The sequence below is a fragment of the Pelodiscus sinensis genome, chromosome 16 (assembly GCF_052426305.1).
Source record: "Pelodiscus sinensis isolate ZL-2025 chromosome 16, ASM5242630v1, whole genome shotgun sequence".
Lineage (NCBI taxonomy): Eukaryota > Metazoa > Chordata > Testudines > Trionychidae > Pelodiscus > Pelodiscus sinensis.
In genome coordinates, this window is record NC_143067.1 from 39,466,890 (window position 1) to 39,491,452 (window position 24,563).

At 55.0% G+C, this 24,563-nt stretch overlaps 1 protein-coding gene across 2 annotated transcripts; it reads right to left on the bottom strand.

Moving 5' to 3' along the window:
- Positions 1–755: 755 nt before the first annotated feature.
- SLC23A1 (solute carrier family 23 member 1) lies at positions 756–23,959 on the bottom strand. 2 transcript variants are annotated; one of them, XM_075900126.2, is made up of 15 exons: positions 22,608–23,957; positions 20,534–20,623; positions 18,705–18,806; positions 16,822–16,979; positions 16,616–16,704; positions 15,200–15,267; positions 12,377–12,558; positions 10,174–10,294; positions 9,541–9,697; positions 8,596–8,743; positions 7,876–7,981; positions 7,029–7,158; positions 5,012–5,155; positions 3,932–4,027; positions 756–2,705 (listed from the first exon to the last, which is right to left on the bottom strand). In XM_075900126.2, the coding sequence occupies exons 1-15, from the start codon at positions 22,641–22,643 to the stop codon at positions 2,461–2,463; spliced, it is 1,872 nt and encodes a 623-aa protein (XP_075756241.2). In that variant the 5' UTR covers positions 22,644–23,957; the 3' UTR covers positions 756–2,460. The 2 variants fall into 2 exon arrangements, with proteins under 2 accessions (XP_075756241.2, XP_075756242.2); XM_075900127.2 differs by lacking the exon at positions 5,012–5,155 and having other exon boundaries at positions 22,608–23,959.
- Positions 23,960–24,563: the final 604 nt, after the last annotated feature.

The following is a 24,563-nucleotide window of genomic DNA, read 5'->3' on the forward strand; positions in this document are numbered from 1 at the left end:
GGCATGTTGAGTAGCTTAGTCACACTAGTGTTTTGTCATCTCTATGCACCCATTTGTATTACTGATCAGCAGCTTTGATATTTACTACATTTAGGGCAAGAAGCTGCTGCCTAGAGGAATCTCTGGCATTTAGGAGGGTAAAATAAGTTTAATTTGACATTCTAGTATAAACCTACATTATTGGAGGCCATGCACAATTTCAGGGCATTTACCAATTCTAGCAAACTAGGCTTGCCAGTTTTAAACTCCACCCACTGACCTCTCCAACATCTGACAGATGTCGCCATTTGCTATCCCTGTGCCCTTCTGAGTCACCAGAGAGTTATCCGTTCCCCTTCGTAATACGCTGCTAGTCAGTCTGTAGCAAGCTGACTTAAGGGACGCAACAAAAACTTCGATCTCATAACTTCCCATCTTACCTTTCCTTTGCAGATTTAAAATGAGCCTAGTTTTTATTGGTATCAAATGTTGGAACATGAAACCAATCTGAAATGCCACGGCACACCGCTTTTACTCCTGGGGCTGGGGGCTGGGCTAAATATTTCCCTGGAAAAGTGCTGCAGCCGTGCCAATGCAGTTTCTTCCTCCAGCCTTAATTGTCTTTGGACAGGACTCCAAGCCTGCAGTGAGCCCAGACGTCATTAAATGGAGATGTGCTGCTCAGGAGGCACGTGGCTGCCGAATGCTCTCACTTGCCCACAATATATGTAGGCGCCTACTAGTGACTGACGACAGAAAAGGGCCAACACAGCACGTAGCACGAGAGGTTTATTAATGACACTTCCAAGTGGCAGTGGGTGCTCTCTGGCAGCATTGCTAGTCACAAAGACCCTTCCCTTTAAGATTGTATCACTCTTCCGCAAGGGTGCCCTGGCCCATGTGCATCTCCAGTCACAAGCTGTGTTTTTGTATTAATGGGACACTTCAAGCTCTAGGGAGGAATCACTCCTTGCATTAAATAGCCCCAGCTTGGGTGTGGTCGAGGTGCAGTGCTTGTGCGTTCCGTTCCTAGGACTTAAACAGGTGCTTGCAGAAACTTCCCACTAAGCAATTCTGGAAAGTGACTGGGCAAGAAGGCAAAATTCAACTGATTGCATCCTATATTCAGAATCCATTTCTCATACCAGGGAGGGAGAGGAAGAGACACACACACAGCCCCTCCCCCACACACTTTACATGTTAGCCCTCCTCAGCTAATACAGCTCAGAAAACAAGCTGCTCTGTTCACTGTTGTGCATAATGAACAGTTACTTAAGATCTAATTATACCTGTGCAAACTCTTGACAACTAGGTAGTTGCTCAGCAATTGGTGGTGCATCATTTGTCTAGCAGAACTTCCTTCACAAGGTGAAAAAAGATTGCTCTGGTCATGAATTGCTGAGTGTGGAAGCCAGGTTTACATTGGCATTGTGTGTAGAACCACAGCCTGTTGGATCGGGCATTCAGGTAGGTGTTAATGGGCCTCCGTATATGACAGTTCAAGAACTCTACACATGCCAACACTTAATAGTCAAGAATTTTTGGGGGGCATTTCCTAGCAGTCCCTTAAACGGCAGCATGGCAAAGGGTTAGGTAGCTTTTACTCTGTGTGAACAGGTAATAAGAAAGATGGAGGGGTTCCACAGAGCTATCTAACAAACTTTTCCAGGGTTATGCTGCAGGATGAGGGAGGCAAATACAAGGGGCAGTTCGCTCCCATAGCAACAAAAAACACCGAGAAACCAGTGATTTGTAATAGTAACGGATCTAGTGGTGAACTGCATTATCCCAGCAATAAATGCCATGGTGTCCATATTGCGTGTCCTATGGTAGCCATGCCAATCCAGATTGATCCCTGCTGTAATTCTGCTGAGGTTTGTGGAGTTGCACTGGAATGAATTTAGCCCAGATGGTAGTTCATTACACAGGATGACCAGTTGAGCTGTGTAAAATCTCTCACCCTAAATTGGTTTAAAATTTGATCCAAACTTTGCTGGCAGTGACTGGAATGCTCACAAGGCTGGGCAGGGCTGGGCATGTCAGTGAATCTGGGCAAAGTTTTGAACAAATCTGAAACCAGTTTGAGGTTCGAGTTGGAAATGATGCAAAAGTCGGTTTGAAGTCTGTCCAGCTGCAGCTCTGCTGGTTTGGCTCAGCGGTTTTGAGCTTTGTAAGACTGACACCCACTAGCCAGCTGCTCAAAGCTGGAGGCTCATGCCATCGCAGAGGAAGTGGGCCAAGACTGTCGCACAGGCTAAGACTGAACACAGCACAGCGTAAAGAGGAGTGACTCAAACTAGGGTGTGTTTCCTTTGTAGAATCCACCGGGCACCCCTAGGAACTGATCCCTATGTTTCCCCTGCTTCAGTTTGACACGGCTCTCCTCCCCTGGCCTTCCTTCAGTGACCTACAAACTAGAACTGAGTGCGTCATACTGAAGTGGCACTGAACGATTTCTCCCCGTTGCACCACAGGAGTCTCTCAGACTTTGGTACATACAAAGAGATTGTCTGTGTGCTCTTCTACGTTCTCCGTTGTGTCACAATTCCTTGTTCTTGAACTGAACCCCTTGAAAACAGGACACACCGGCACATATTTCAACCACTGGATCCTTTTGACTACACTCATCCCAAATGGAAAATCGTAGCTTTTCAAATTTGCAGCGGTGGTTCTGTCTGCATGTGCTCCAGCCTTCCACTGGACCAGCCCGCGCTCCTCCTGTGTCCCTGCAGGGGGAGAGGGAGCCTGAGAGTTAGGACAGCAAACTAATTAAATAGCTTTACTTATTCAGAGTAATTGGCTCTGACTCTGCACAAACACTCGTCTGGAGAAAGGGCTGTAACTGCAGATCAGACCACTGACTTGTTTAGGCTGGTGTCCTGCCTTCTGAAATGGCCAGTGCCTGATGCTTCCAAGACTGAAAAAATGCCTTTTGCTAGTTGCTCAATGCTGTACAAAGAGAGGGAAGCCCACAAAACCCACCCCCCTTCCTTTTTATTATACCTGATCCCTGAGATTGGATTGCTTCACTCTCAGTGGACGGGAAATGTAGTTAAAATGATCCTGGGGGAATTCTGCATGCAAAAGTGGGGCAGGATCATGTTTGCACTGCTACATCTCTTGCTAGTGTTTGCGCAGTTATCCTAGCCTTTTTAAAAACAAACTCTGCTGTGGTGTTTGGCCCACTGTTTTCCTGCAGCAGAGTTCCTCAGGTTGAGTAGGTGCTTCATGAAATGTGTCCCCATACATAGAAATGTTTTACTCTTTAATGTCAGTGAGTGACCCCCAGTTGCCATGGTATAAGACGGGCTGTGCAGAAGGACTGATCAGTTGTACCCATCATTATAGTGAATTAAGCACTCAGTAGATTCCTCTCTCACTGTTTTGCTGTTCCTGTTACTTAGCACTTGGGGACTGCAAGCTGGACTATTGTGCCAGGCCAGTGATCCTGAGACTGAGGCTCACGAGCCGCCAGTGGCTCTTTATGTGTCTCTTGCAGCTCTTTGCAGCCTATGATGACCATCATGGTATGATTTAATTATTAACCAATCAGGATGCTTTTATTGTGTTCTTGAGCAATTGTTGAATACTTGGTTAGTCGTTTTGCTGTGTGTACATCTCTATATAAACTGAAACAATGAATTCACACGACTGGCTCTGTTGCATAGGGTTGATCGCTAATTTGGCTGCTGAACCACTGAGGTCCGAGTATCACTGTGCTAACACCATTCAGAGAGACAGCCTCCTATTGCCTACAAATCCTACCTCCCCCTACAATGCCTGACTCACTGATTCTGCCCGAAGAGAGCTCTCCAGCAGTGATTAACATATCTCAGCCTCTCCAGCCAGGGCTGAAACCACTAAACCGATATGCAGCCAGACGTGCTCAAAGCGACTCGAGCCGCTGACAGCAGCAGTGCATGAGAAGACTGAGAGCTCACAGTGGCTGTACCTGGGATGGTGTTGTCCAAGACGAAGGCAATGCTCCCCCCCACAAACATTTCCGTTGTCAACAGCACTGTTAGTATCTGGTCCACTTCGGGAACACCTAGGGAACATGCAGCATGTTACTCCAGGTGAGTGGCTACTATCTTCTGACTGAAATAAGAAGAGGGCCTGTGTTTAAGGAGGACTGGCCGTTTCCTAACTAACGAGTGAGGCCATGCACTAAATTAATGATTATGACTCAGGCATTTGTGGGCCAAGATCAGATTAAATTGATATTCAAAGACATTGATGCTATCTACCTCCCCTCCTGCCTTCCCTCTGTTTTTATGAGCATCTCAGGCCCAGCGACTCACTTATAGATTAGCTGGTAGCCCATTGTCCATTTGGTTTTATTGGAGTTCCTAACAATCTAGTTTACAAAGCACACGGTGTGTTGGGATGCAGAGGGTAGCAGTAAGCCCCTATCAAAAGGGAGAAGAGACCAACTGCTGTGAACAAAAGCAAGCTAGAGTGTAGATCTCATATGGAGCACGACAAACACACTGAGGGTGTGTCTAGACTACAGGGTTTTGTCGACAAAAGTGGACTTTTGTCGACAAAACTATACCTGCGTCTACACTACTGCCGAGTTCTGTTGACATAACGTCGACAGAACTCGGCAGATTTGTAGACGGCGGTAACCCTCATTCTACGAGGAATAACGCCTTTTGTTGACAGAGTTCTGTCCACAAAGTTCTGTCAACAGAAGGCATTATGGCATCTACACTGTCCTTTGCGTCTACACTCTCATGTCGACAAAGCGGCTTGCTTTGTTGACAGCACTGGATGCCATCTAGACGCTTTGTCGACAGAAGCTTTGTCAACAGTATCTGTCAACAAAGCCTCTGTCGACAAAAGCCTGTAGTCTAGACGTACCCTTAAAGCCCTCCGCCATTCCTACAGAAGTGACATACACTCCCTACAATCATTCCACCCTAAGTCACTTGTCCCACTCATTAGCATCCTGCCCAAGAGTCCCTCAGTCTTATCTGCTTAGATGCCAAGAATTCCGTAGAGTCCCCAGCAGGGGAGGTTAAGCGTGTACCTGTGTTAATGGCATTGGGGTGCGAATCCAAGTAGTTCGGCACCGTCAGCCCGAAAAACATTGCGAATCCCAGAATGAAAAGATTGCGGGAGGAGTTCATGTCAACGAACTGCAGGTTGGACAGGCCCACAGCTGTGATCATGCCTGCAAAGGCACAAAGAGAGACGAGGCAGCCTTGCTACAGACACGGGGAGTCTGTGTATGAGCCGGGCAATGCAGATGTGGTCACCTGCTGAGTCCCTGGGACTGCGAAGCAAACAAAGTAGGTCCCACTAACTACAGCCAGCACGGGGCTGGAAGTCACACTGGTTTAACCAAGGAGATGGCCAGCACGAGAGACTCTCATGGCACAGCTGCATGGCCATGCTGTGCTGGCAGAACCCATTGTGTGGACACAGCTGATACTGACAGAAGGGCTGTGTCTAGACTGGCAAGTTTTTCCGCAAAAGCAGCTGCTTGTGCGGAAAAACTTGCCAGCTGTTTACGCTGGCCGCTTGAATTTCCGCAAGAACACAGACAGTCTCATGTAAGAAATCAGTGCTTCTTGCGGAAATACTGTGCTGCTCCTGTTCGGGCAAAAGTCCTTTTGTGCAAAAGGGCCAGTGTAGACAGCTCAGATTTGTTTTGCGCAAAAAAGCCCCGTTCGTGAAAATGGCGATCGGGGCTTTTTTGCGGAAAAGCGCGTCTAGATTGGCCACAGACGCTTTTCTGCAAAAAGTGCTTTTGCGGAAAAGTGTCCGTGCCAATCTAGACGCTCTTTTCCGCAAATGCTTTTAATGGAAAACTTTTCCGTTAAAAGCATTTGCGGAAAATCACGCCAGTTTAGACGTAGCCAAGGGGTTTCTCATGAGTGCAGAAGCCCCGGTCATTGTGGATTCAGCGCCTGTTTAACGAAATCACTTTGGAAACCGATTGGAAGTTGTGCTGATTTGACGGTGGAGGTGGACAACGCAAGGGCTGCCACAAGGCCTTGGTAGCACTGCCGCTTAGGGTCACGAGACAGAAGCAGAGCTCACACTACAGGCAGACACACTACAGGCAGACGCTGCGATTCCCACTGCTCCCTGCCCAGCCACGCTATGGGCCTGCTGCGGTTTCGCGCCTTTAAGAGGGTTCACTGTAACAATTCCGAAAGGAAAGCAACACACCAGGCAGCCAGGTTTCTTGGGCAACACTGCAAATCTCCGCCTGTAAGTCACGTTCAGGCCAATCACGTTTCAATGGATAAACGTGGGGATGATGGGCAGGAAAGAGCCCTGCAATGCAACGTGCCGTTTGCCTCGACACCCCGCGGTTGACACGTATGATCGTCCCTCGACAGAAACAAGGAGTCGCCCTGTGGCACCTTAGGGTACGTCTACACTGCAGGCTTATTTCGAAATAGCGCGTCTACACCACAGGGAACCCTCACAATGAGTCCGAATCAGGCTTCCCTAATGAGGACGTGCTACCTCGATTTTGAGCCCCCAGAGGCACTGGGGAGTAATTACTTTGAATGGCCCCGGGGAGGAGCTATTTCGAAATAGCAGCAGTGGCGCGTCCACATGACCGTTACTCTGAAATAGCTATTTTGGAAGAGGCGTTATTCCTCGTGGAATGAGTTTACAGAAGTTGGAATGAGCCGTCCGTTGTTTCAAATGTATTTCGAAATAACGGAATTGCTGTGTCAACACTTGCATTGTTATTTCAGAATAAGGGCCATTACTCCGAAATAACGCTGCTGCAGAGACATACCCTTAGAGACTAACAAAAATATACCAGAGCATGCGCTTTCGTGGACAAAACCCACTCCCTCAAATGAGTTGGAGTGGAAATAACAGAATCCAAGATCTATATACCAGCAAAAGAAATGCCTGTCAATGGTAGGACCCGTGTTAATGAAGCTATATAAGTGGGCTGGATGTGTCCCATTCCTGGCTTTTGATGTGAAAACGCGCATGTTATAGGCAGGAGAAATTGGCTTTGTAATGTGCCAACCAGTTAACGTCTCCATTCAGATTCTCGCCATGTACGTTACCGAATAACGTGCAGAACATCCCTCCGAGGATCGGGTCGGGGAGGGAGGCGAACAGAGCCGTGAACTTGCCAATGGTTCCCAAAACAAGCATGATCCCCGCTCCATATTGCACCACTCTTCTGCTGCCCACCTGGAGAGGAAAACCAGCAGCAAGGGAAGGTGAGCGGGCCAGAGTCATTCCAGGCTTAATGGGACGCAGCTCTGTGACACAGCCAGCGACCGGGGCTCAGAGCAAAAACTCCAGCAGGCTTGGCTGTGGAGAAGCCTTTGCCAGCTGCCCCCGGCCAAGCAAAGCGGGGGCGCCCCATTCCAGCCGAGCCGAGCTGCTCAGCCGGTCGCTACGAGTGAGATGAGAGTAGGCCAGAGTCTCTGCTCCTTCGTTTCCACCCCACAGCGTGGCATGAGGGCCCCACAGCCCCTCCCTCGTTCGGGGCCAGGCCGGGCTCTAGGGCAATTTAGAGCAATATTGGTCAGTGCTGTTACCCGCTGCCTGAGCCCTGCTTGCCAGCCCATCGGCTCCCCAATGGGCCATCGGCTGCCCGCAGGACCCCCGCCCGCCTCACCCCCAGGACTAGCCGAGCCCTTGCGACGCCTTCGGCGCAGCAGCCTGGAGCAGCAGTGAAGGAAACTCGCACCTCGGGGTCTGTGGGGCGGAGACCCAGGAAGGGTTTTACAGCCGGCCCTCCGGGGCACCCCCAGCATGAGCAGGAAGCTCGTGGGAGACGCTGATGTTCCCGGCAGCTCCTGCGAGAGGCAGGCAGCTGTGCTGGGCACCGGCTGACCTGTCCGGGGGCCAAGGGCTTTGGGGACCCCCCCGACTCAGCCCAAGTAGCTCCCTGGCCGGTACCTTGGTGATGCCCAGGACGCCGATGTTGGGGCTGGAGGAGGTGGAGCCGTTGCCTGTTCCCAGCAGCCCGGCGATAATGCAGGAGATCCCCTCTGTAAAAATGCCTCTGGAAAGAGACCCACAAGATTCCCCATCGCGTCAGCTGCTCTCAGGGCCGCGTGGGGCGAAGGCCGGGCGGCAGGAGGGCGCCGGGGGCAGACTATGAGGGCAGACCCAGCCGGCACTGGGGGGTGCAGACAGGACGCACGGGTGCAGCACTTCCCCTGCCGGCAGGGATCGCTCCATGGCCGGGGCATGCCCCAGCTTCATGTAACCAGCCCTCGCACAAGCATGGGCGAGGTACACCCGCATGCACAGGGCGTGTAAGACACGTGTGTGGCGTGTTCTATGCACTCGATGGGGCATGTTGTCCTGGTCACCTGCTGGGGAGGCCAAGCCCAGCCAGGTCCCGGGTGTCAGATTTGGGTGCCAAACAGTCCGTCGTGTACCGGCACGTACGTTTCCATGACGCTGACCCTGCAGCCGACCCCAGGGGCTGGCCAAACATCAGGCCGAAGTCAAGGACATTTGAGAACTGGGCTGCACCCGCGAGCCCCGTGTCCTGGCTCCTGCCCCTGCTGCCCAGCAGGACCCGTCCTGTAATGGCGCAAACCCCATGGCTCCAGCACAAAGCCCGTGGTCCAATCTAGCCCGTGGGGTGGGCGAGCAGCTGGTACGTACCGGTTAATGGCGTGGATGGGCGGCGCCGGGGCCCCTGCCAGCCTGGCGCAGGCGTAGTAATCCCCGATGGACTCGATAATGCCGGCCAGGGTGGCGCTGAACATCCCCAGTACGGCCGCTGGCGTCACGGTGGGTAAGCCCCACTGACCTGGCCAGGCAAGGCAGAGCGGGGGATGAGCCGCCGGGTCTCCCTGGGTCCCAGCCTTCCCCGTGGCCACGTCCACTCGGAACCGAACTCCCCGGTGCCCTGCCCTGCTCACGGGGCCAGGGTCTCCCGGCAACGGTTGCTCGGCCCATTCTCTGCCGGACAGAGCCTGCTGTGGGCTGGGAGCTGGCATGGGGGACCTGGCAGCCCACGCACAGCTGTGGGGGTGGGGAAAGCCCCCTCCCCCTCACACACGCACTGGAGACCTGCCTGTGCTGCTGCGCATTGCCTGCCCAGCTTTCCTCTCTGTGCCGGCGGTGCTGCCAGCCACGGGGGCGGAGCCTGTGCAGGAGGATGCCAGCTCAGGCCACGCCCAGCCAGCCTGAGCCGCTCTCTTGGGCCCCCCACTCAGCTGTGGGCGTTACCCCTCCCTGGGGGCACTGTGCTCCAGGGGAAGACACAGAGGGTGATATTTTCCCCACAGCAGCTCCTTCCGGCTCTGCCTAGGGGAAAGGGTCATTTTGCCCCCCGCATCTGGGATCCAGCGTGGGGAGCAGAGCGAGGGGGGCAAATCCTGAGGATCGGTGGCAGATACTGAGCAGGGGAAGGGTCCCCAGCGCCTTGCCTTGACCGGGGAAGTGGGCAAAAGCACCATGCAAGCTGGGCTGGTGTGTGCACTGACGGCAGGCAAATCCAGCTGGTGCACGGTGCGGAAACGTGCGGCCACTTCTGCACACCGAGTGCCCCAGTCCCTCGCACCGGGGCTGACCCAGTCAGGGGAGACGCTCGCCTTCACTCACAGGGGTAGGGGAGGCGGAACCAGGGCGCAATGGACATGATCTCCCCCCTGGCGTCCGTCCGGGCCTTGTAGCCGTAGGCCTCGGCATTGCGTGGGAACACGTCCGTGAGCGTTAAAACGTAGCACAGCAGCCACACCACCATGATGGCCAGGATGATCTGGGGAGGGAAAGCAGAGGCCCCGCGTCACGTAACTCCCGGGCCCACGGAGCAGCAAGAGCCGTGGGGAGGGCTGCTCCAAACGCAGCCGGAATCGCCCCCAGCTGTAGCAGGACCTAACCCGTCCTCTAGAGGGCAGCGCTGACACCAGCTCACGTGCCCAAACGCACCAGTACTTTAAGGTTTGGAAAAGTTTGGTTAACTCCCCTCTTGCCTGGTTCATTTCCCTTTTCCAAGGATTTCTGCTGTCCTGGCTTCAGGCCAGCCCGAAAAGAGCCCAAATGCCAGCCCCACGGCCATGCTTTCTGGATTGCCAGCCCACCCGCACGGCCTCGCGATGGCAGCCCGGCACAGCAGCCCGGCAGCACTGTATAGCTCATAGCCATTTCTGCCACAGGCCTGAGGCCCGGGGCGCCCAGCCCGCTGCCCTAGCTCAGCCAGCACTGGCGATTAGCAGAGGACGGGACCGTCCGTACCGGGAACATTTTGAAGATCTGTAGCCTGAACACGACGCAGCCTTTCCCGCATTTGTATCCGGGCAGCCGAAAGGTCACATTTCTCAGGTACTGGGCGAACAAAACAATCAGGAAAATGGATCTATCGGGAGAGGAAAGAGCCATTAGAGGCAGAGGGGATGCGTGGAGGGCCCCATTGTTTGGAGAATGTTCACGCTATGGGCCAGGGCCCATCTTTTGTTCTGCATTTGCAAAGCACCTCGCACAACCGGACCATGGTCCATGCCTGGCGCGCCTGGGCATGTATAACAGCAATAATAATAATAATATATTTGAACCCAGACAGTTTTAACCAGGTGCAGGCTGGAACATACAAGCTAGTCCGGATTTACGGGGCCCTTTGCAATGCTATTAAACTGGTGCTCCAGGGCCTGATGGCAGCCAAGGGAAAGGCATGACTTTTTTTAGAGACGTGATTTTCAGCAACACCCTAATGAAATCGTTTTAAAGCAAATTTTAACGGCCCAGTCGACTAACCCAGTTAGTTCAGACACTGACAGCAGGTACCTGGGGTCAGCAAATGCCTGTTCAGTGGTGTCATTCCCACTGGAGTGGCTGTCACAGGTTCAGTGTCTGCTGATGGCCCTGGCAGGCTTGTTCAATTTGAAGTTAACTAGCTCCTCTCCAGAGGAGGCAGAGCCACAGACGAGAGATAGGAAGAGGCAGGTGGGTGGGCACTAAGACCCAGGGGTGCCCCCAATTTTTGGGTGCCCTACACTGCTGCATATTCTGCGTATGGGTAAGGATGGCCCTGAAGCCAGCGTCCCTCGGGCTATGCACAAATGAGAAGAAACGTTTTCATTTGTTTTTTCCAAGAAGAAACGAGGAGACCTGGTCTGGTGTATGAGAACATGCCTGCGGGCACCAGTGGCCAATTTCCTCATTCCTGAGTTGCGAGCTGCTCTCGTTTGCTGAGGCCACGTCACAAGTAACGGGCGAGGGCTCATCCCGGTAAGGAGCTTGCCTCACATGCCGTTCCTTGCTGGAGTCAGCCACTGGGCCCGCGCTGGGCGACCACAGCAGAATGCGTCGGGGGTTGAGTGGAACTGATCAGGAATTTTCTACCAAAATGTTTTTCCTGCAGCGGCTGCAAAAAGATGTTTTCCCTGGGAAAATTTCAATGTTACTGATTTTTTTAAATGTTCTTCTTGGAAAAACAAATGCAAACGTTTCCCTTTGCGTCTGGTCCATCCATTTTGGTTTGTCCAACTGAGTCAAAGTGTTTTGTCTTTGCCTGAGCTGTGGCGTGGCCCCATGGAGCGTGGCTTTGGGTGCCTCATCCTCCCATTTTCCTCTATGGACCAGATTCCCTGGCTGGACTACATGTCCCATAGTGCATCACAGTTTCCCCACGTGCTGAAAGGCCACAGTGCATCCTGAGAGGCCCATGCCCCTCATGCATTATGGGACATGTAGTCCGCCCCAGCAGCCCGGTCCATAGAAGCGCATGAGGAACCTGAAGTACAACTCCCATGAGGCATTGCTGCGGCTCAGGCACACACAAGTCAATGTAGACGTGTGCTGAAATACTTTGACATTTCCAAACATGAATATTTCCAAACTTTTTGCTCCCCAACGAACATTCAATTTTTCAAAACATTTTGCTCTGCCAAAAATTTTGGCATTTCAACTTTTCATCCTAATTTGGGACAAAAACACTATTGGAATGTCCCACAGTATTATCAGTTAGGTCTGGTGACTGGTGCCGTATGTGCTTCCAAGACAGACAGACACACAGGCAGGTCAGTTATCAGACAGACTTTGACCCTTGCATCCTACTGAAATCCTAGCAAAGCAATGACTAACCCCATCTCTTCTTCCCCTCCCCACCTTTGCCCTCTCCCCGTTTGCCCTGAATACTCATTATCAAGTGATCTTGATTATGAAAAACCAATGGCTGTAAGGTACATGGGGTGGTACATTTTCCATATGGCATGTGCAGATGTAGGCACATGTCCCATTGGCTCCCGCTTGTCTAGAGGGAAAACCCCACGGCAGTCAGAGTGTGACGGGGGACGGAATTTAACCCTGAGTTGGGATAACGTGGAGGTGAAGAGCCAGATGTTGCCTCTAGACAGGCACCCCCAGGAGGGGTGTCACGCAGAGCTGGCAGCAGACTCCCCGGGGCCCTGGGCTGTCTCTCTAAGATACATGAGGAGCCTACAGAGCAGCAATGCCCCAGTGCGAGCCTGCACGGTCCCCCGCGGCTTGGAAGACCGACAGTCCTATCAGGGAGACGGTGGGCGTGACGGTGAGAGGTCCAATGTAGCTGAGCAGTGCGCCCGGCAGCCCCACAAGCCCGATCACCACTTCCACCAGGCTGGACACGATGATCGCCCCTTGGATCTGTGGCACCAAAAGGGGGAGAAAAAGCAGGTGAGGGGTGGAGCCATCAAACGTGGTCGACTCAGCCCTGCCACATGCTGCCTGACTCCTCCCTCCGCAGACGTGCCACGGATAGGGGTGGGCCTGGGGGCTGAGTGCCATTGGCATGGCTCTGACCGTGGGTGCTGAGCCTTCCCCCCATAGGCAGGGAGCACCACAGCCCATCCTGATCCACAGGCAGGGATGGAGAGAGGGGGAAGGCTCCACCATGGAGGCTGTAAAGCAGTGGTGTCTGTGGGTGCCATGGCGCCCGCCAGGGCATTTATGTGTGCCCGCCTAGTGACCAGGCCGGCCCGAGCCATTCTTACGCCCCGGCGCCCGGCAGTCCCAAAAGGTTGGGGACCCCTGCTGTAAAGGGATAAACTATGGAAAAACTTCGGGGTGGGAGGGAAAGAGGAATGTCTGTTCATCCATCCATCCATTATATCCATCCATCCATTATATCCAACCATCCGTCCATTATATCCATCCATCCATCTTTTCCAGACCATGCACTTCACAAGCTACAGGCGAGGCTGCAGCCATAAGGGGACAGGCAGGCAATTCTAAACCCCTGCAGCCTGGTTCAAAGAAGAGCAAATGACCAAAACCCATAAAAAGCCTCTGGGTAAAATAAAGCGCAGAAGCCCAGGAGTGCGGGTTGGAGCAGCTGGCTGCTGCGTGGGAGGCCACAGGCGTGTCTCCTAGCTGAGGAGGAGAGGAGGATGTGCCGGGGGAGAGATGGGAAGCCTGAGGGAGGACGGGGCCACGTATGTGTCTCTCCAGCTATCAGCACAGACCTAGTCAATAACAATAGAGATGTAGCCGTGTTAGTCTGGTGTAGCTGAAACAAAATACAGGACTGTGTAGCACTTTAAAGACTAACAAGATGGTTTATTAGATGATGAGCTTTCATGGGCCAGACCCACTTCCTCAGATCAAATAGTGGAAGAAAATAGTCACAACCATATATACCAAAGGATACAATTAAAAAAAATGAACACATGTGAAAAGGACAAATCACATTTCAGAACAGAGGAGGGATGCGGGGGGGGGGGGGGGGGAGGGAAAGGAAGGTGAATGCCAGTGAGTTAATGATATTAGAGGTGGGGAAGGGTAGATGTCTGTGAGTTAATAGTATTAGAGGTGATAATTGGGGAAGCTATCTTTGTAATGGGAAAGATAGCTGGAGTCTTTGTTAAGTCCCCTGCAGAGAGTGTCGAATTTTAGCATGAATTCAGAGGATTCCATTTCAAGTGCAGATTTCAATGTCTTCTGAAGTAGGATGCAGGTTAGCAGATCATTGAGACAGTGTCCTTTCTGGTTGAAATGACAAGCAACTGTTTTTTCTTTGTGATCCTGTCTAATGTCTGTTTTGTGGGCATTGATTCTTTGGCGAAGTGTCTGAGACGTTTGTCCAATGTACATAGCAGACGGACACTTCCGGCACATGATAGCATAGATTATATTTCTGGAGGCGCAGGAATATGTATTCTTAATCTTATAACTCACTTGGTTAGGCCCAATAATGGTGTCAGCAGAGTGAATATGTGGACAAAGCTGGCAGCGGGGTTTGTTGCAAGGGAAAGTACCAGGGTTGGTATTAGTGTGGTATGTCCTGTGGTGGTTGGTAAGACTCATCTTGAGGTTAGGTGGTTGTCTATAGGAGACTATGGGTCTGTCTCCCAGAGCCTCTTGGAGTTTAGTACAGCTCCCAACTTAAACCTGTCCAACACATTATCAATAGATTACAACCTATACTGAAATGTGATTTGTCCTTTTCATATTTGTTCATTTTTTAAATTGTATCCTTTGGTATATATGGTTGTGACAATTTTCTTCCACTATTTGATCTGAGGAAGTGGGTCTGCCCCACGAAAGCTCATCATCTAATAAACATCTTGTTAGTCTTTAAAGTGCTACATAGTCCTGTATCTTGTCAATAACGTTACTTTGCTCTTACAGAGCCCCTTCCACCCACAAACCCCCACGCACCGCACACTCAGTGCATTTATCCTCTCCACGCCCGTGCCGCAGGGCAGCGCTAGCCCCATGGCGCCCCTGGGAACGGAGGCAGGTTACGTGATTTGCCCTTGTCCACACAGGAAGCCCAGGGCAGAGGCAGGGAGTTCAGCACAGCCCTAGTACTGTGCTGTAACTAATAGGCAGTGCTGCCTCACCATGGCCCTGCACTGAAACAGGCACGAGCCCCGTGCACAGCTGTGGTGCTCCTGGCACGTCCGAGCGCGGGCCTGAAATGGGTTGGGAGGGATTCCCCGCTGACCAGCCAAGTGCACCCAGCCATTGCTAGCGTCACTGGTGGGGGGAGGGGGTCTTATTCGTGTGCCTTGGCTGGACACGACTGCAGAAGCGGGGGCATTGCTGGGGCGTGCACGGGACAGGAGTAAGGCCTGGACTTTGCACTGGCCTCTCACCCAGGAGAGGAGGCGGCAGTGCCCACGCCAAGGCTGTTCCACCGACAGGGCCGTGGGCACGTGGGTGCGTGGCCCTGACGCGGCTGAGGCATGTTTGCCCAGGAGCAATCTCGGAGAGACAGATCCTAGGGCTGGGCTGGCCCCTGAGCCGTGCACGCCCCAGCCGGCAGCCACCGGGCCCGGCTTACCTCTCTCATCCTCGGCTGCCACACGTGCGTCGTGTTCAGGGGTAACGTCCCGTTGCCGTAGATCTCCTCTGGGACACGGAAGGGGGCTGTCAGAGGGAGCTCAGGGCGGGCTCCTTAGCTATCAGGCCTGCGTCACTGCTGCACTAGTCCAGTTTACACTGGTGCGGCTCCCTTGAAATCTACAGACCCCGTTCTGCTGGCCCGGGGCACCCACAGAGCACCTGCCCCAAGAGCCAACCAGAGAAGGGCATATCCACCCCGCAGGCGATTGTGATGCTGGGGGGTGTATCGGAGGGAGCTTTAAGATACCCAGCATGGGCAGATTCAATCTGTCTCGCTCTAATCTACTGTAGCAGTGGAGAGGCAGTGGGCCGGATCGGCAGCCCTGGTACGTACCCCGGGTCCCTGGCAGGCTACTCCACACCACCTACCCAAGCTGGATAAAAGCAGCCCTGGGCATGGCAATCACACCTTCCTTCGCTGTGTAGATGAGCCCTAAACAGACCCGTGCGGGAGGGGAAACAGGCAGAGTGAGACAGGGAGACAGGTTGGCAGCGTGTAGTCAACCTGTGGAACTCCTTGCCACAGGAGGCTGTGAAGGCCAGGACTATAACAGAGTTTAAAGAGAAGCTAGATAATTTCCTGGAGGTTAGGTCCATAAAAGGCTATTAGCCAGGGGATAAAATGGTGTCCTTGGCCTCTGTTTGTCAGAGGCTGGAGAGGGATGGCAGGAGACAAATCACTTGGTCATTGTCTTCGGTCCACCCTCTCCGGGGCACCTGGTGCTGGCCACGGGCAGACAGGACACTGGGCTAGATGGACCTTTGGTCTGACCCAGGACGGCCGTTCTCATGTTCTTATGCTCAAGGTCGCCCAGCAGGGAACCAGGGACAGAGCTGCCGTCTCCTGGGCTGGTGACCTACCCACTAGACCATACTGCCTCTTGATAGCTGTGCTTCAGCCCTAGACCCTGGGCGGGGTGGCACATGGCTCAGTGCCAGCCCCGAGGGTTTTCTCTCTCAGGCGCTTGGCTGGCAGTTCCTGCTCACAGGCCCAGGGTCTAAGGGGTTGCTGAGGGCAGGGAGGGGAGGCAGGACCTCTCCCCCAGCTCAGATGGGCAGTGATCTTGGGGCCAGGGGGTTCCTCTGCGCTGCGGGGGAGGGTCGCTTGCCAGGATCATCGGGGTATTTCTCACCTCGTCAGTTCCCTGCCTCAGCCCCGCCTATTTTGTGCCAGACTGGTCCTGAGAGCCTTCACACTGGCCTTTTGGATTAGCCTGTGGGCACCGGGTGGGGCTAGTGGCCCCGTGCAGCCATAAGCCCCGTGACCCTGCTGGACCCTTCGTTTTAAAGGGAAGCGCCGGGGCGTGAACAATGGTCTTTCCCGGGGGACCTGGGAGCAAACGAAGCTTGTTACCTTCGGTGGGGCATTTCCATTTCTCCAGGGCCAGGATGGACTTGGCAGGAACCAGGAAGGCGAGTGCGCTTGCTTGGAACAGGGGAAGTCTGCACGAGCAAGAAGGAAAAGCCTGACTTGCAACTGCCCGCTGCGCCTTCCAAGCCCCCCGACGGGGACCGCCTGCCGAAAGGCAGATGGAGAACCAGGGCCGGGGTGCGACCTACCGGATGCCCAGCGTGGTCTGGATCAGCGTGGTGATCCCGACGCAGGTGAAGATGGTGCCGATGAGCTGGCTGACTGTGTATTGGTCCTTCCCCACGCACAGCGACTCTGCCAGCAGGAAGGGGACGGCGATCGTCCCGCTGAAACAGGTCAGGTAGTGCTGCAGCGGGGAAGGGGAAGGAGTCCTTGGTTAGGGCCATCCGGCGGATCTGAGAACAGGGCAAAGTTCCAGCTCCATTCCCAGGGAGAAGAGAAGAACATCAGAGCAGCCAGACGGGGTCAGACCAAGGCTCCATGGAGCCCTGCGTCCTGACCGCCGGCAGCGGCCAATGCCAGGTGCTCTGGAGGGAACCATCAAGTGTCCCCACCCCTGTCCCCCTTCCCAGCCTCTGACAAACAGCTGTGGGCCATGCCCTTGTCTCTGAATGCGCCTCCGGCATCCCCATCCTTCAGTGGCCCTGCTGAGCAGGCTTCCTGCTTCTGACGCGATTGTTGCTATTCCTTGGGAGTCTTTCGCTGGCGGAGCTTCCAGCTCCCTTTTGGCTTTACTGAGTCTGTCGTCACGCTTAACTCGACAGCCTCTCGATTTTCCTCACTAGGATTTAGCGCCCACTTTTTAATCGGTGCCTTTTTATCTCTCACTGCTTCTTTATTTGGTTGTTCAGCCCGGTGGCACTTGGTTCTCTTGCTGTGGTTTTTCATTTGGGGCATACATTGACGTTGGGCCTCTACTGGGGTGTTTTGAAATGTCTCCATGCAGCTCGCTGGCGTTTCCCTCTTGTCACTGGCCTTTTCATTTCTGGTTAACTAACCTCCTCACTTTGGGGTAGTTCCCCTGTCTGAAGTGAAATGCCAGGGTTGGGCTGCTGAGGTGTCTTCCTACCACAAGGATGTTCCATTTTATTACATTACAGTCACTGTGTCCAAGCGGTCCAGCTGTCACCTCTCGGACCAGATCCTGGGCTCCATGTAGGACTAAATCAGGAATTGCCTCTCCCCTTGTGGGTTCTAGAGCCAGCTGCTCCAAGAAGCAGTCATTTCAGGTAGTGATGCTCAACCTTTTTTAATTCAGGGCTGGGAAAATTTTGGTTGATCAAAAAAAAAAGTGTTGGGAACATTTTGTTGCGGCCCCTTTAATTTAAAGCACAGGTCTGCTCCCCTGCCACTCTCCCCACCCCCGTCGGGCACCGAGACGGGAAAACAAAATGGCGGCTGCCCCAACACTGCAACCCCCCAGGAAGACAGCCGCTACCCGCAAGGGGGTCGCGACCCACGGGTTGCACGCCGCTGATTTATGATGTCAAGAAATTTTCTCTCTGCATCCCATCCTGAGGTGACACTTACCCAGTCAGTATGGGGACAATTGAAATCCCCCGCTATTATTGAATGTTTTTATTTTTCTAGCCTCTCTAATCTCCTTTAGTATTTCACAGTCACTATCACCATCCTGATCAGGTGGTCGGTAATATATCCCTGCTGCTATCATCTTCTTAGTAGAGCGTGGAATTACTATCCAGATTGATTCTAGGAACAGTTTGGTTCATTTAAGATTTTCATTGGATTCTACCCTTTCTTTCCCCCTCCCTCCCCCACCAGGTTACCCTGTTCTGTTCTTCCGATAGATTTCGTACCCTGGTATGACTGTGTCTCCTTAATTATCCTCATTCCACCAAGTTTCTGTGATGCCTATTAGCTCAATAGCCTCATTCAATACGAGCTAGTTCACTCATCTCATTGTGTAGAATTCTAGTGTGTGTATAGAAGTGCTTTACAAACCTGTCCCTGTTTAGCTCTGTGTGTGTGTGTGTGTGTGTGTGTGTGATGAGCATCACGGGCCCTGGAAGCCAGCGAGCGGGCCAGGGCCATCTGATCTCTTCTTCCTTACCTGGAAGCCGAGCAGGATGCAGAGGTACCAGGGCGGCACGTCCTCAATCTTGTAGATCATGTCAAATTCCTTCTGCTCCCTCCCTGGGCTGGCAGCTTGGCGCTGGGAATGGAGAAAGGCAGATTTCAGCCCCAGCAGGAGCCGAGCAGAGGCTGGGGGCTGGGCTGAGCAGCTAGACAGAGCTCAGAGGTGCTCAGAGGGTTTCCTTGCCCCGCCCCAGGACTCGGTCTCTGAAGCGATCGCCCCAAGGCAGGGAGATCCGAGCGAGGACTGCATTGCCTTGGAGTAACATCCTCTCGCAGGGAGTCCGGAGTCAGCGCCCCGGGGCTGCTGCCAGGCCCACGTGGGACCCAGGCTGGAGCCTGCACCGCAGCACACGCCCCACGCCACGTCCACGGCAGGGGCACTTAGTCCTGCCCCGCCGACAGCGAGGGGCGCGAGCGGGGCTGTGTGCGCTGCCTGGCTCCTGCACAGGGGCATCTCCTCCCTGGCCACAGGTGAACCCCTCCCCCCCGGGGCTCTGGGTGTAACGCTCGGACCCAGCACCGGTGTCTGGTTCCCTGACGCCTCTGCCTCCCCGCAGGTTCCTAGGGCCAGTGCCCGGCCAGGCCCAGATTACCCAGCATGCACTGGGAGCCGTGGCACAAGGGCCCCCCACTCAAGGGAGCCTCCGCTCACAGGAAACAGCTGGGCGCGTGCCGGCACCACGGCCCCGTGCACCGAGTCGCACCTCGCACGGGGGCGGCCGGGCCACGCAACAGCCGCCGGGCGGGCCAGGGGAGCAGGGTGGCTGGGATCTGCCCCAGCTTGGGATCCGAGCGGGGCACTGAGCCAGGGAAGGTCCCTGGGGCAGAGGGCGAGGGGCAAGTGGGCAGGTGTCGGGTGAGCAGGAGGTAGGCCGGGCTGCTGGGCTGGGCTGGGGGGCTGCCAGGATACGGGGGGCAGACAGCTGAGCTCTAGTTTCAGGTTCCACGGTGCAAATCTGACTCCGGGCCTGGCTCCGACTCCGTAGAACCCCCCGCCCTGGGGGTTTCTACAGCTCTTGGCCCTTTGCCCCTGGCATGTGAAATTCGGATGCCGAGCGTGCCCTTTGCCCGGGGAACCCCAGAGCTTTCGGAGCCGGCGGGCAAAGGCCTCTCCGGGAGGGTCGGGGCTGGTGTGTCCTCTCCTGAGGAATTTGGCATGAGGATGTGGCACAAACCAGTCTCCTCTCAGCCCGCCGGCGCCTGGGTAAAGGCCTGGCCGAGGCTCGTTATGGCTCTGGCGCTAGAAGGGAGCGGCTGGCTCGCCCGAAGCCCTGCCACGTTCTCTGTAGCTAGTGGGGTCCCGCGGGGAGCTGCTCTCCACCCACCGCTAGTCAGCACCCTTCTCAGAGGGCTGAAGGACGGGGACAACTGCTGCTGGGGAAATGGCGCGGGGGGCCGAAGGGGGCCGGTCTGGGATTCCCCGAGCCCCAGCCTGGTCCTGGGTCTGCCCCAGGGCAGCACAGCCATAGGTTGCCCCTCGCTCAGGGCTCAGTGGGGCCCCTCTCCTCACAATGGGCCCAGACCTCAGCGGGGGGGCCGCCCGCAGTGCACTGTGCCGTGGTCTCCCCCCCCGGCAGCCCTCGGAGCGGGCGGCGCAGCGCTCCGGTGGGGATAGACAGGGCTGGGTTCCGGGTGCCGATGTCTCCACAGCAGCAACGGCCGAGCCGAGGGCCATTTTGAATCGCTGGGCCCAAGGGCAGTTGCCCTCTGTGCCCCTCCCACCGTCGCCGGGCCAGTACCTCAGCTAACGCGAGCGGCGAGCGGCCGCCTCAGCTGCCCGGCATCCTAGAGCGCTGACCTCACCTTGCCCTTGCTCGCCGGCTCCTGCCCATGCGAATTCTCGGTGAGGATTTCGGGGGCCCCCTCTTGCCAGGCCAACGCTGCGTTTCCATTCTGCGATACCCCAGGGACATGGAAAACAAAGCAGGTCACTGCTGAGAGACCCTGCAGGCGGGCGCACCGTCCCCAGGAACAGAGGAACCCAGCGCAGGATGGAGAGCACGTCGAAAGGACCCGCCGTCTCTGCCCACCCTGCGGGTGGTGGTCCTCCGAAAGCAGCTCCTCCGTTTTGGGAACCCCAGAGAGACTCCCCACGCGCAGAGCCGGTCTGTGTTTGCACGCCGGGCTGAATGCCATCGACGGACATTGCAGGGAGCAGCAGCGTGAGCCGGGACAGACGGAGCCGCTCAGTAATAGTGTGGTGTGTGCGTCTCCTCTGCAACACCCGGCAGCAGCGCGGCTCACACCCCGGTTGCTGGCCTCGAAGCTGAGCCACTGTAACTATAGGGGTGTAACACGGTAGTCGAGCGGTGTAGTTAAAGTGGTACAATCGCTCAGTGTGGACGCAGCTAAACCAGTATAAATGTGCTTACACCAGTATAGCAAGCCCTGTACAGGAAGGGGAATGAGTGATACTGGAATGAGGTACCTTTATACTGGTACAATAGCATCTCCTCTCGGGTGTAGCCGTATGGCTGTATCAGTGAAAAATCTCGCTCCCTAACACTAACAGCTATCTATGCCAGTCGGTGTGTACACCAGGCCTTAGAAATGCAGAGGTTCAGTACAGAGAAACCAAATGGCAGGTACACAGCTATATAATATCCCTCCTTAAAATAAATGAATGGAATTAACAACACTGTCACCGTTTATATAGCATATTTAAAGCCCTTTACAGAACACTAATTAACCAGCAGAGCACCCTTAGGAGATAGTAGTGACTTATTACCCCCATTTTACAGATGGGAGATCCAAGGCAGAGAGAATAAGTGACTTGCTCAAGGTTTCCCAGTCCGTTGGTGTCAGCACTGGGATTAGCAGGAGTTCCTGGTGCTCAGCTCACTCTCCCCTCACTAGTAACACTGATGGGGTTTGGCTCATTGCTATGGAATACACTAGTGTTTAACACCCCTCCCCATGCACACACGTGTATACACACACACACGCGCACACACACACACACACAAGAAGTTGGAGCTTGAAGAACTGCTATGCCACATTGTAAAGCAGTTATACTAAATCTGCCACAATAGGGCCCAATCCTGTAGGGCCCAATCCTGCAAGGGGCTGAGCCTGCTGCAGGGCGTGCGTGTGTGCTCAGTGCACTGCACACCCGGTATCTGCAGTGGCAGCTGTATGTGCTCAGCACCAACCAGCATCAGTCCCTGTATTGCAGCAGCCCTTAAAAATAAAGCCCAGTTCCTTGTACATTTACCTGAGAAAACCCCCCAAGAGCCCTGACTTTCTTGGATCCCCTTTCTCCATCTGTGGCTCTTGTCCCCTGGCGCCTGACTGAGGGGTCTGCCTGATCTCCAGTCTTGGCCTGCATCTTAGAACCTTCCGACCTGGAGTCCCACGGCTTTTGCTGAACCCAGAAGCGGGGTGAAGGGGGAGGGGGGGAAGCTGCCAGGGTTCCTGGGGCGCGTCGAAGGGGGCAGCTGCCCAGGGCGAGGCAGGCGCCGACCAGGCAGGGCAAAAGGGGCTCGCTTGAACCTCATCTCCTCTGACTAGTAAGTTGCCGTTTGAGGAGCCAAGTGCTCCATTCTGGGGTGGCGCAGCAGCTTCACCCCTCCCCGTGGGCCGAGTCTCTTCCCCCTCGCTCCTAAATCCGCGGGCATCCCGGGAGGCCTCCTGTTTGCTCAGTCTGTCCAAAGGGACGCGCTTGGTGCCATCTGGCTTCCCAAGCCAGTCAGGGGATAGCAGCCTCTAACTTCCCACGCCCGGCTGAGAAAGATCCTGCGATCGCTGCCCTCTGCCCCTGTCGCAACCCACACAGCTGGTTTCTCAGCCGGTTAAACACCGTAAGCAGGGAAATGGATGCATCTGGGGAGTCGGGACGGGAGGGGTGAAATACAGGAACAGCAAACATCACAGTCACCTGGGGCTGAGACAAATCTTCCAAACTGGTCCCCATCACCTGCAGAGCAGCACCGAGCTTTCCCCCAGCCCTTTGGAGAGTGACGCTGTTTTATGGCCGTGGGGAGGACTTTAGTCGGTTCACCCGACATTGTTCCTGGAGTCAATCTGTAACCAGGGCGCTTGGCTGCGGGTTGGGAAAGAAACCAGAGCTGTGTTTTTAAAGATAATCTATTAACTCCATGAATTGTGCTCGGCCTCGCGGGGGGTGAGGGGAGGATGCACAGCTGTCCGAAGGCTTGTTGGTTTTTCACAGCTCCTTTTGTGAAGACAGGCGAGAGCTGAGTTACAGAATAACTGGCTGGTTCATAAACAGACTGTTCACAACCCCTGCCAGCTTAAGAGGTATCCACCTACAGTCGGCTTCCCCTGAAGCTGTGCAGAGGCAACGCTAAAGACTGCGAGGTTCCCAATGCCCATCCCTTTGGGCTAGGCTTGCCCCGGGGTTTGGCATTATATAGACAGGCCCGTCCTGGGCATTTCAGGGCCGCAGACATCACGACTGTTTTACAAACAGATACGCGACTGGCCAGACAACAGCCTCAAACTGTAGACAAGTCAGCTCAGAAGCTACGTGCGGATCCCAGTCTTGGCTTGGACTAGGCAGAAATGTCGTAAGACTAACGCCCCCCCCCATCACAAGCTTGGCAAACGTTTCTAGTGTGGACCTGGCCTATGGCGCAGGACATGGCAGCCGCTTCTTCCCGTCCACGTCTCTTCTTGCCATCGCTTTGAAATAACGATCCTGACAAAACTTGTGGATGGGGGAGGGGGGGAAACATTAGCACCAGGTCCCCCACTTCGCTGCCCAGTTGGCACAGCCTATCTCCTAGGGTGCGCCGGCCCCACCCCTCTCCCAGACTGACCCTTAACATGGCCTGATGATGCTGGTTCTAATCTGTTCCTGGCTCTTGGCGGCTGCAAGGCAGAGCACCAGCCCCCTGCTCTTTGGTGGCGTTGAGCCTGGTCCCAGTAGCTGACCATCCACCAGCCCTACAGTGGCCAAGGGCTGAACGGGCCACGCAGCCCACGCTCCCCTTTGCCACGAGCGGTCAGGCCGGGAGAGCAGCACGGTGATGGGGAGCACGGGGGGAGTTAGTGCTGCCGGGGGCCATGCTGCGAAGACCCAGGCTCATTGGGCTGCAGGGCAGGAGGCTGAGGGGAAGGTGTGAGCGGCCCAGCGCTTGTGCTGCTGTTGGGAGTCTCTGCTCGCTTGCCTACCCCCGATTCACACGGATCTCGCTGGTAGCCCGTTAGTGACAAAGGTTGCTATGACATTACGTATTAACTGACACATCAGCTCTGAGGAATGTTTGCCAATGAAGGGGGGGGGGGGGGGGGGGGGGGGGGGGGGGGGGGGGGGGCGAATGTTCTCCGGGCCCAGGTGAGGACAGGGGCCAAGACTATGGGAAAGGACAAAGTGTCACGGGTCCACTCACCTGGCGGCTCCGGGGACCTGCTCCTTCTGGGTCTAGCACCCACTGGGTCTGCGCCTCACTCACGCTCCCTGTCACCTCTCCCCCCTCCATGTGTCAGGAGGCTCCCTCCTCGTGGCTTGTCCCTCCAGCCACGTCACTCTGGTCCCCCCCCGGGATAGCAGAGTCCTGTTGAACAGTGGCCTACACCACTTCTAACCCAGCCCACGCCCTCCATTTCCATCCACGGGCCCCATGGGTAGTAATCATGGTCTTTCTCCCAGCCCCTGTTGCTGTTGCCCTGGTCTCCTCCCTACATCTTCTGGCTTCTCCCCGGGGTGACTGCAGACTGCTTTCCCTGCAGCCCCTTTCTGCCGCCAACGTCCTGGCTTTATCACAGGCCACCCGCTCCTTCTCAGCTGGTTCCATCATCAGTCGGCTTCTCAGTCCCATGGGGGTGGGGTGGTGGACAGCTCAAACGGCAGACAGCAGAATTAGTCACC